This window comes from Chelonia mydas, chromosome 4, assembly GCF_015237465.2.
Source record: "Chelonia mydas isolate rCheMyd1 chromosome 4, rCheMyd1.pri.v2, whole genome shotgun sequence".
In the NCBI taxonomy this organism is placed as follows: Eukaryota; Metazoa; Chordata; order Testudines; family Cheloniidae; genus Chelonia; species Chelonia mydas.
In genome coordinates, this window is record NC_057852.1 from 10983426 (window position 1) to 10995613 (window position 12188).

A 12188-nucleotide genomic window follows, 5' to 3' on the forward strand; every position below is an offset into this window, starting at 1 on the left:
ATTTCCTTCCTCTATCGCTCCCTATGTATTATTTCTCCATCTGCATAGATTATAGTTTATACAGCTCTACTACCGTATTTTAAAGGATACAAGTCAGATTTTCTGTCCTAATCTGATTCTAAGAGACCAAAAACTCACCAGTCTGCACTGGCTGATAATTGCCCCTGGGACTGGGGGAGGACATAAGAACGGCCATACTGGATCAGACCAATGGTCCATCTTCCAACACTGACCAATGCCAGGTGCTTAGGGGGGAGGGATAGCTCAGTGGTTTGAGCATTGGCCTACTAAACCAAGGGTTGTGAGTTCAATCCTTGAGGGGGCCATTTAGGGATCTGGGGCAAAAAAAAAAATTGGGGACTGGTCCTGCTTTAAGCGGGGGGTTGGACTAGATGACCTCCTGAGGTCCCTTCCAACCCTGATATTCTATGATACTCTATGATACTCCAGAGGGAATGAAAAGAACAGGCAATAAGTGCTCCAGCTAGCCAGGGGGAGTCCTCAGTTAGCTGGTTTATTGGGTTCCTCTCTATTTTAATAATCTTTGCTACAGCATTACAATATACAGTTCTTTAGCAAACAAGACTTATGTACTATCCTCCTGATCTGAGCTTTCATTAAAGCTTCAACATGGAAGGTACAGTACTATAATTATGCTCGCTGTACAGATGAAAATTTCACTTTTTCTCTCCAATAAGGCCAATGATATACAATTCTGGCTCTCAAGAGCTATTCACTACAGCTGTGAATTTACAGCAGCACAATTGCATGTATTGTAAATGTTCTGTTCTGTGTTCCCTGACAGCAGAAGCCAGTGGTGTTCAAATGAGACATAAAACTTGGCAATGTTCAGGCACATAGTAACTGCCTGACTTTTCCATGCGCTCCCCTAAGAAATCATCATCAGAGGAGACAGACAGTAGAAACTTACCCAATAAGCCCAATGTCCTCTATTGCCATGTTGCAAAAATACCCCTGTTCAGCAAAGGAGCTGATCACCGAAGTATTGGCAACAGTGGAAACCACTGGAACATGCTGAACATCTCTTTATTATGGACTACAGCCATCTTCCCTCAAGTGTTTCTTTGAGCAAGACTGGAACGTATTAGGTGCTTTCATCTTTAAAGAATCAGCAGATGTTCAGTAAGTACCTAAACAGATCCAAAGAAAAGTTTCCAAGAAATATATTTATAGGAGAGAATTTTTTTAAAACACATATGCCATTAAAGTTCCTTTGAAAATGACTGTCATTATCAGCACTGTGAAAATTGCTTGAATTCCCACAATTTAAGACTTCATTCCATTGAGAGCTGTATACTGTCAGTCTGTTTCTGTGGCGGCTGCTGGTCATACTTCCTTGCTGGAAAAGAGTTAAAACATAATTAAATTGTTATCCCTTATACTCTATAAAGGCATGGTAATAGAAAGAGTAGCTCTGGTAGAAGACCATTCTTGGTCTGTAATTTAAATAAACATTTCATTGAAGGAAAACTACTGATTTCACAAAATTTCCAATTCATTAAATTTGGAGGCAGTAACTACTCAACAAAAATCAGATGTTACGTTACACCCCGTCAGTTTAAGTAGAACAATCCTTAATGCCATCATTTGTTATTTCTGAATTGAAGACAACAGTAAAGGATGCAAATATATATACACAACACTGCTGGGAAGGTTGTGTGGGCATGAATGAATCTGTTACAACTTGTAACAGATTCTAACTATTTAGAATATAGTCCCGCTCTCTGTGACTAAAAAGCTCTAGAGACTACTAAGAAAAAAAGGATTGGCCAAGTTTATTACCCAGTGGAAACTACCTGGGTAATAAACTTGATTTAAGCCATTTCTAATATGCCAATTGTGACCATGAAGCAAAGTATCTCAGCCTGAGATAAACTATAAAGACAGCCCATAACTTCAGAAGGCGTGGGAGAGTTGGGCACTCAATCCAGCTCACATGTTCTGGAAACCCAGACTTAAGATATCCTAATGAAAGACAGGGGAGATGGAAAGGAGAGTTGTCACCCTAGATGGGAAGGGAAACATCTGGGATACATCCTGAAATCTTTCAGTCAGAAACGTGAACAGAAAGGGGAGAGGATCTCCCTAAGTTTTTCTGAACAATTACCTCTATATCTTCAAAAGCAATGAAAATACTAGCAAAACTCATAGTGGTGAGAAACTATCTATTCCAGTCTGTTGAGGTATCCATTTGCCAGTGAGCAGAAGTGGCATTATTGGGCAGTGATTTGAAAGCAGAAGCTACCATCAGCAGAATGCAGGATGAAGGCTGCTTCTGAACTTCTCCAGTAGGTCAGTGCAGATCCATAACAGCTCAATACCTTTAGTCAAATTTCTCCCCAGTGACTATCCCAATGGATACGCCTTTCAGGGGCCACCTCCTGTGATTACATTGCTCAGACTTACTGCCATTGACCCACCAAGACAGTCCTGGCAAAACCTATGCTGCCAATTTATATATACTTAGAAGTTATAAGGAAACAATGCAAAGTTATGGTTCCCCCAAGCAACTCTAGCTATACTCTTGCACACATATGGTATATTTTATTATTGTAGATGGTAATATAAAAATTAATGCATAAGCGCTATAGGGTGAGAAGAACCTAAAAATACTTACTTTCTTCTAACAAGCCTTTTCAGAAGGTATAAACTGTAATAGATGCACACACTTTGGTTTTGCGCTTCCAGTCTAAAACCAGCTGAAAACTCCCATACCTGAAGAATTTTGAAGGATGCTAGCTCCCAGTGTAGTGGGCTCCCTGATGCTTCTAGCTGCCATGGAAGTTTGGAGTATCAACATATCAAACATATCTCCAACTCTGCAGGGAAAGCAGCTGGAAGGTGACAAGGATCTATTACAACTTGTACCTTATGAAAATAATTCCACCCACCCCACCTGTCGCGCCAGTTGTAAAATAATCCCCCTCTTGGAGGCTACAAAGTTCAAAGAGGTCTCCACAGAAAGAGAAAAATAGCACCCAAAGGATCAATGAACAAAAATTAACGCAGCAATTGCAGTTTTCCAGCACCAATTTGGGGTACATAAACCGCTCCCAGAACCATCATGATAAATACCCCACATCTACTATGGAAATATCCCATCATTCTCCAGCTAAGTGGGGGGGGGGGGGTGGAGGGGTAGCAGTATCAACCCTACAGTATGTAAGTAAAGGTATACCACCACCAGAAAGTGCTGAAGAGTTTTCTAGAAATAGAATCTTTTCCCCATAAAACAAGAACTTCTAAAAGGTAAGTGCTCAGAGGAGCATAGGAACCCATTAACCAGAGAACATGACGGATACTGACCCACCCACTCAATTTAGGAACCATCGATCAGTGAGTGAGTTCACCACAAAGATCAATTCAGCCAGTCTGCAATCATGCTGTTCCTTACCAAGAAAGTAACTCAGGATACATAGGCCCATCAATGGCCATTAGCCAAGATGATCAGGGCTGCAACCATATACTTTGGGTGCCCTAAGCCTCTAACCGCCAGAAGCTGGGACTGAATGACACGGGATGGATCGCTCAATAACTGCCCTAGTCTGTTCATTTCCTCTGAAGCATCTGGTATTGGCCACTGTCAGAAGACAGGATACTGAGCTAGATGGGCCATTGGTCTGACCTAGTATGGCCATTCTTATGTTTTTAGTTTGTGGGACACTAAAAATTCCCACACCAAAAGGGCAGTAGAATATGGGAGATGTGATCCTGTCCTTCCTTGCTCATTCATAGATGAGATGGTGGCCTGATTTTAGAATTGAAACCACCTTTTAAACACCAGGACTCAAAAGCACTAGATTTTTCTTCATCGTCTACCCTTCCACCACTGTGTATAGTTATTGCTCATTGGGGTGGGGGAGCTTGTTGAGGCTCAGATTCTGAGGGTGTGCCTGAAATGTGTCAAGTGTCAGTTAGAGCAGCCACTTGGAGCTCTGCTCTGCCACACTACCTCCTAAGCCAATGTGGGGGTGGCTAGTGCAGCTCTGACAGCTACATACCAATGAAGAGTTGCCCAACACCAGGGAAATTCCCTGATGACCATTTACGGCCAGATCCCACCCGGCTTGTGCCATTTGAACAGATACAGTTGGTATTGTAATAAAGAATTGGGAACTGTTGCTACACATAAATAATACACATACAATAATAAATCTTCCATGGAAGCAAAGTTAGGCCAATGCTGAGAGCCTATGAAAATCACACCTTGAGCTCTTTGCAGTTATAAATACTTCTGCTGAACATTAGTATTTGGAGATCAGACTAGATGATCATAATCGTCCCTTCTTGCCTTAAGAGCTATTTCTACTTGTCATATTAGATTCATTGTTGACAACTAAAATACCCATACAGGAGGGGCCTGATTCTGCAACGTGCTGCACATGGTGAATTCGCATAGAGGCCCACTGAAGTTACCATACTTCAGGGTGAGAGCCTTACATGAGAGTTACACGTGTGAAGACAGAACTAGGCCCTTACATTTTCCATAATTGTTAGTTTCTGACAACGTAGAACCTTGCACCAAATAGCTCAGAACGCCCTCAGTGTAAGATTCTGGGTTTTGTTCTACAAACGGCTATAGTGTCCAAACACTTACTCTATTTTAAAACATGCATCTTTCTTTGATTGTTCAGGAATCTGAACATCTCAGAGGACAGAGCATGATCTTACCGATAGAATACATCTCTAATTGTTGTCTTAAGCGGATTTTTTTCATATTGTCATAGAAGTTTGGCTCTGATGGTGCCTCTGCTGTAGGAGGCACTGTGAATATTCGCATGATCTTCCTTTTATTCCTAAAATATAGAAAGGAATAATAAATAACCTGCAACACAATATTTTCAAGTATTTCAAAAAGAGTATCTTCCAGGGTCTTTATTTAGAAGCTAAGTATTAAAAGACTACCTTGAGCACATATTTTAATTGAAGTAACACACTTTTTCTCATTGAAGAGTATCCTAAGAAGGATGGCAGGTGCTATTAAAAGCGAATCAATAGCCGTTCCCAGGAGAACGCTCATTGCTGCTTTGCTCCATAACACCCCTCCCCTTTGCTACAGGAGGTTTTGTCCCTACCTCACCAATCGTGCTGCTTCTGGATGAAATCCCTCATCATCTTCCTCTTTGTCCATGCTCTATCCCTTCCCCACTCTCCCTTTTCAGTACCGCTCTTGCCCCTTTCCCTTTACCACTGTGTCCCTTCTCTGTTTCTGCCCTATGCATAATTCAGCCAAATGCTAGCGCAAACTCCAGTCCTACCTGCATCAGATAAAGGAATGGGAAGTCACACAAACCACTGAAGCTAGCAGAACACTGTTACTCTTAAATAAATACTCAACTTCCAACACACTCGTCTGGAGTATTTTGATCCACTGATGCCATGAGAGAGAAGCACAGGCATTAATCACACTGAAGCAAGAATAATATAAAAGATGATAAATTATGCCCTATCTTCTCCCCTATTCTCCAGCTGAAATATTCAGAAACAGAGAGGGATGGTAGATGAGATTTTAAATAAGAGGTCATTAGTGATAACTCCCACTGCTGTACACTAAATCACTACATCAATTAGACTTAACAGTGCTGGGCAAGTAGATGAGTGGCAGGAGACCAATTTGTCTCCCCTCTCCAACAGCTGGCTCTCACAGGTTACAAAGACTGTACTAAGCCAGCACACTAATTCTCTTTACTAAAGTACCAAAAAGCATCAAACTAAAACACAGGCCTCAAGACATAAGAAAGAAAAACTGCCCTCCCTAAACCTCAATTCTACTGACACATCTGTTTCTTCTTGGGATCTTCTAGACCCTCCCTATCGTTTCCATTGAAGTCTTGTTCACAGCATCCAGGGAAGCCATGTTAGCACCTCTGCTGCTATATGGCGGAGAGTCACCTTTAGCAAGGTGTTATTGCTGCTATGTCACAGATTACACTGACAATGATGTAACCTGCTGCCCAGGATGGAAATCATGCTAGGAACAAGGGAGTGCCACAGCAAGGAACTGGAGGAGCAGGAGGAGCGTATGGGATCCAGAGTATTAATTTAAGGGAGCCAGTGGCTCTGCTGGATCCATGTTACTCTTGGGGGAATTCTGCACCACTGCACACTCACAGAATTCATGGTCCCACGGATTATTTTTTTCTCCACAGAATATAGATTCTGCTGGACAGGCGCTGAAGTTATGCCTTTCACCCACCAGGGGCCGCTGTGGTGCCAGAACAGAGGGCAGCCAGCTGGAGGGGCTGCATTCCCCACAGCAGGTCCAAGTGAGGAGGCAGGGAGGGACAGAGCAGGGCACAGGGAGCTGCTCGAGGATCACAGAATGGGGTTCTGAACAGTGTTCCCTCTAATTTTGTACATCTGTGTGCGGAATGAATTTTGTTGTGTGTACCAGTATGGAAGTGATGGGGCAGAGGGTTGGGATGCGGGAGAGAGGGAGCACTGGCTGGGGGTGCAGGAGGCGGCTCAGGGCTGGAACAGAGGGTTGGGGTGCAGGCACTAGGGTGGGGCCAGAGATGAGGGATTTGGGGTGCAGAGAGCCCCAGGGCTGCAGTGGGGAGAGAGGACTCCCCCCAGCCCTCTCTCACCGCAGGAGCTCGGGACCAGGTGAAGGGTGCCTCTCCCCAGCAGCTCCCGCGGGCCTGGGCCAGGGCTCTTCTCCACAGCAGCTCCGGTGGGGCTGGGCTGGGGTAGGGCCGCCTCTCCCAGCCTGCCTGCATGGCCCTTGCAGCCTTTGAGAGTCTACAGCGAACGCAGGTTCAGAAGGGCTAGAGGGGGGAAGACAGACTGAGGCACGGATACAGAAGCTAGTGAGGGGAGAGCATTGAGCTAGTGGCTGCAAGGGAGGAGGGCTGCAGGGACACACAGGGAAAGGGGCACGTATGCATGACTGAATGGGAGAGGCTAGGGGGTCAGCCAGAGTCTACCTGGTGGATGCTCCCCAACAGTCTTTCCCTCTCTTAAAAAAACTGTTCAATACTTCTCCCACCCACATCCAACAACTCTACAGGTTTACTCCCAGCCTCCTTTCCTGTCCCTGAGCTCCTCCATTACCATGGCTCCCCAAAGACTTTGCACTCCTTCTGAGGGGTGCAGGAAATAAATTTCCCTATTGTAGTCTACATGGACTATTGCTGAAAGTTCTGTATTAATATGCCTAGGCAGGAATCTATTTGTCAAGCAACCATTTCCTGAATCTTTTTTTTATTTTTTGTCTGCATTTTTGCATAACATACTTGCAGACAGGTATTTGGAAATACATTACCCAACTAATTAAAACTAGCGTGAGACAGGATGTTTGACAAATAAAATATGCAGAATTTTAAAATACGTTGTGGAGAATTTTTAATTTTGGGGGCGGGGCACAGAAACCCCCCAGGAGGACCAGGTGCCTGGGTGCAGCCCGCCCGCCCCCCCCGCCGTGGCTCCCTCAGCGGACAGGCCCAGCTGAGCAGGGCAGGCAGGCAGGGCAGGCCGCGCCTCCCCGGGGCAGTGCGCTGTGCGGGCGGTCGCTCGGACCGCAGCCCTGGCGGCTCGGGACCCTGGGGCCGCCCCGTGCGAGCCGGGCCCAGGGCGGAGGCCGGGCAGGGGTCCCCTCACCGGCGGGCGTAGACCAGCAGCGCCAGGCTGGCCAGCACCACCAGCAGGTAGACGTTGGTGGCCTCGTTCCAGGCCTCGTGCACCGAGTAGTCGAGGGCGTCGCTGTCGCTCATGGCACCGGCTCCGGCTCCGGCTCCTACCGCCGCCATAGGGCGCCCGGCCAGGGCCACCCGCGTTCCCCACGGCCCGGCCATGCAAGCCGGGGACCCACCGGCAGTGAGCGCACGGGTTCAGCCATCACTTCCGGGGGGCGGGGCTAGCCGGGGGGGCGGGGCTCCTGCCTGTCATGGACGCCAGGAGACTGCCCGCCTTTGAGGATCTCAGCCCTTGGGAGCGCGGCGCCCCCGGGAGCGGTTTTGAAGAACAGGTACTGTCGGAGAAACGCCTGTGAAGGATGCTCCAGGGGTAGCTCGTCCCGCCTCAGCATGGGGGGAGGGGGCTGGGTTAGATGATTTCTTAAGGTCCTTCCTGCTTAACGCTTGTATGATTAGCCCAGGCCTCCAGCTCCAGAAACCACGACTCAGCAAGAACGTCGCTCCAGGCGAGTGTCAGACGCAGCAGACTTCGCTGTGTCAGAATACAGATTACAAACCCAATCCTTATTAACCAAAAAAAAAAAAAAAAAAAATTGGCCTTTGCAGCATGGGAGTGAACAGCTCCACCACAGAGCATGGGAAAGGAGTGAAAGAATACTCGGCAGTTAGGCATAATTATATTTCATTGAAACATAATAGCCATACAGTTAGGGTGTTGTGTAAAAAACCAAGAGGAATCTCATTCTTTCATGTTTCAGAGTAACAGCCGTGTTAGTCTGTATTCGCAAAAAGAAAAGGAGGACTTGTGGCACCTTAGAGACTAACCAATTTATTTGAGCATAAGCTTTGAGCAGGCATCCGATGAAGTGAGCTGTAGCTCACGAAAGCTTATGCTCAAATAAATTGGTTAGTTCTCTAAGGTGCCACAAGTACTCCTTTTCTTTATTCTTTCATGAGATTATAAGTTTGGTTGATATAGATAAAGGTAAATGCATAGACATAAACTATTTAAACTTCTGTAAGGCATTTGACTGAGTACTGCATGGCATTCTCATTAAAATTAGAACTATACAGCAACAAGAAAGCACATGTGACATGGGTTAAGAACTAACTGACCGATTTCAAAAAGTAGTCGGTGGAGAATCACCATTGAATGGGTGTGTTTCTAGAGTGGTTCCATTGGTTCTAGGACTGACTATGCAACAGTTGTATCAATTATCTGGAAATAAATATAAAATCACCGCTAATAATATTTGCAGATGACACAGATTGGTGGAATGGTAAAATATGATGAGGATAGGGCAATTATACAGAGATATATTTTAATGCAACCAAATACAAGGTCTTACTTGCAAAATGGAAGACTAAACTCTGGAAAACAGTGATTCTACAAAAATTAGGGGTCATACTGGACAAGCAACAACATGAGCTCCCAGTACAATGCTGTGGCAAAAACAGCTAATGTATAAATGGGGAGTAGGGAGGAGCTTTTACTTACGTATACAGCATTGGTGAGCCAGATACTGAAATATGTTCAGTGCCGGTGTGCACATTTTAAAAAGGCTGTTGAAAAATTGGAGAGAGTGCAGAAAAGAGCCATACAAATTATTTGGGAACTGGAGAACATGCCTTACAGTAAGAGACTTAAAGAACCAAATCTGTTTAGCTTATTAAAAAGACTGACAGGTGATTTAATTACAGTGTATAAGTATCTTCATAGGGAGAAAATACTAGGTACAAAGGGGCTCTTTAATCTAGTAGAGAAAGGCAGAACAAGAAACAATGGCTGAAAGCAGAAGCAAGACAAATTCAAATTAAAAATAAAGCAGAAATTGTTAACAGTGAGAGTGATTAACCACTGGATGTAGTAGATCTCTAGATCTTCAAGTCAAGTCTTGATGCATATCTTCTAGAAAGACTTTAGCTAAACACAGGCTCTTGGGTTCAATATAGGAGTAACTAGGTGAAATGCAGCCCAGGCTCATGGCAGAGCAAGACAGCCAAAGTGCTCTCAACCCATCCATTTGGAAAAAGCCTGCCTGACCAGAAAGGCACTAACATTCCTGGAAAGTCAACTAACCTGTGCTGTATCAGACCAAGCAGGTTCTGGAGCCAGATGCCCTCCGCCAAGAACAGGCAAGTGTACACAGCTCAGATTTACTAGTACGAACATCCCAGTTTACTAGTACGAACATCTCACTCTCAGTTGCCTGAGTAAAACACTAAGAGTGAAAGCTCCCCAAACTCCAACACTTAAATGGCTTTCATTCTCTAAGCTAGAAGTGGAAGTGAATTAGAAAACAGGGAGCACTGAGGTAATATGGTCCTGCCATAAAGCACAACTAAGCCACTGTCTGAGCCTGCTCGATTAAACTCAGTGGAAGCCTTGCCGTTGACTTCAGTGGGCACAAGATCAGGCTATCAGAGGGCTGCTACATTTTGCACCAAGTAGGATACATGGCAGTAATCCAGCCTGGAGCTGACAAAGACATGGATGATTATGGCATTGTCTCCACCCAGGACCACATTCTGGAAAACACTTAAGCATGGACTTAAGTTCATCTTAAGTAAGCACATGCTTACTTTTCAGTGAAAAGTTAAGACTCCCTCTGCCTCCACTGCCTGTTTCAAAATGTTTCTACTGAATCAGTAGGCTATGAACCTGAGACAAGTTAAAACTAACACATCTCAGAATAAAAATTATAAAGCTTGCTATATACCAAAGAAATAGAGGCTGGTATCTGCTTCCTGGGAAGAGTGATGTTGCCCACACAGCATGGGGAACAAGAGCTAAAGAACACCAGTTAGGCATAATTACATTTCATTAAAGCATCATAGCATCCAGTTAGACTGCTGGGTAAACTACTAAGGGGAGTTTATCATCTCGCAAACTTTATTTAAAACAGTTAAACACTGATTCACAGGAAATTTAAACAGTTTCTCACTGAATTGCAGTGTTCTAGGGGGTCTTGTTTTCTTTTTACCAACTTGTTGAAATCTCTTGCTAACTGGCTTACGATAGCTTGCCAAGACAAGGTCCTTGTGATCTGTAAAGGGAGATATAAGGAATAAAAAGAACAATTTTTGTTCCCTCGATTTTGTTTTTGTCATTTGTGTTTCACTAATTCCTATAGGCCCTCATTGAGATCGGGGCTCCATTGTGCTGGGTATTGACAAACACATGGTAAGAGACAGTCCCTGCCACAAAGAGTTTTAGGTGCCTGTCCCATTGATTTCCTCTGAGGATCTGGCCTTTACAGTCTAAATAGACAAGACAAAGGTGGGAGGTGAAACAAGCGCAGAGAGGTGAAGTGACTGACCTGAGGTTACACAAGAGGTCAGTGGCAGAGCTGGAAATATTACTCAGGTCTCTTGACTTGACTCCCAGTCCTGTACCCTAGCCACTGGTCTACACTGCTTCTCAATGTACTGTTTTTGGGGTTTGAATTAATTAAATGTAACACTAATTATCTTTAAGGGCCTGTTTCTACACCCCTCCTGCAGCCAAAAAAGCAGGTTTCTGTCTCCCCCTTCTCTCTCTCTCGCACACACACACACACACACACACACACACACACACACACAGAGTTTTGTGATTAGTAGCATTATATGTTGCTTTTGGTGGCAGGAAAGGGGCTGGAGTCTGAGCTCTGGGACCGTAGACCTGCGGGTTTTCCTTTACGGTGTAGGCCTATCCTCAGAAAGCCTTCTTCCCAGACCTGCAGCATGTGGCAACTCTCCTTCAGTAAGACAACATGGAACCTGCCATATGGGAGCTGTTGTTCTCCCCCCACCCCCACAGGGCTTTCCCCATAGGGGTTTTGGAAATGTAGGCCCTGAGTCTGGGGCCTGCTGCAGCTTCTTTATAGCAGCTCAGCTGCTGTGAAGAGACTTCAAAGCTAGCTTAGCTGACGCAGAGAGTTCCCTCAGTATAGATTCAAGAGAAGAAGGAACCATTGTGATTACAGTGGATGAGAAGCTGGATATGAGTCAGCAATGTGCCCTTGTTGCCAAGAAGGCTAACGGCATATTAGGCTGCATTAGTAGCCAGCAGATCAAGGGAAGTGATTATTCCCCTCTATTCGGCATTGGTGAGGCCGCATCTGGAGTATTGCATCCAGTTTTGGGCCCCCCACTACAGAAGGGATGTGGACAAGTTGGAGAGAGTCCAGCGGAGGGCAACAGAAATGGTGAGCGGGCTGGGGCACATGACTTACGAGGAGAGGCTGAGGGAGCTAGGCTTGTTTAGTCCGCAGAAGAGAAGAATGGGGGGGGATTTGATAGCAGCCTTCAGTACCTGAAGGGGGGTTCCAAAGGGGATGGAGCTCGGCTGTTCTCAGTGGTGGCAGATGACAGAACAAGGAGCAATGGTTTCAAGTTGCAGTGAGGGAGGTCTAGGTTGCATATCAGGAAGCACGATTTCACTAGGAGGGTGGTGAAGCACTGGAACAGGTTACCTAGGGAAGTGGTGGAATCTCCTTCCTTAGAGGTTTTTAAGGCTCAGCTTGACAAAGCCCTGGCTGGGATGATTTA

The 12188-nt window shown here is 45.3% G+C and overlaps 1 protein-coding gene across 1 annotated transcript; it reads right to left on the bottom strand.

The window, feature by feature from the left end:
- Positions 1–1210: 1210 nt before the first annotated feature.
- Positions 1211–8011, bottom strand: SMIM19 (small integral membrane protein 19). Its single transcript, XM_037896622.2, has 3 exons — positions 7621–8011; positions 4693–4817; positions 1211–1360 (listed from the first exon to the last, which is right to left on the bottom strand). Exons 1-3 carry the CDS (start codon positions 7812–7814, stop codon positions 1296–1298), a joined length of 384 nt encoding a protein of 127 aa, XP_037752550.1. The 5' UTR covers positions 7815–8011; the 3' UTR covers positions 1211–1295.
- Positions 8012–12188: the final 4177 nt, after the last annotated feature.

Coding starts and splice junctions, on each gene's coding strand:
- SMIM19 (XM_037896622.2), bottom strand. CDS start 7,814: ATGGCCGGGCCGTGGGGAACGCGGGTGGCCCTGGCCGGGCGCCCTATG. Junction 4,818..7,620: donor CTGCTGGTCTACGCCCGCCG/GTGAGGGGACCC, acceptor TCTATATTTTAG/GAATAAAAGGAAGATCATGC. Junction 1,361..4,692: donor ATTAGAGATGTATTCTATCG/GTAAGATCATGC, acceptor ACTCTTTTCCAG/CAAGGAAGTATGACCAGCAG.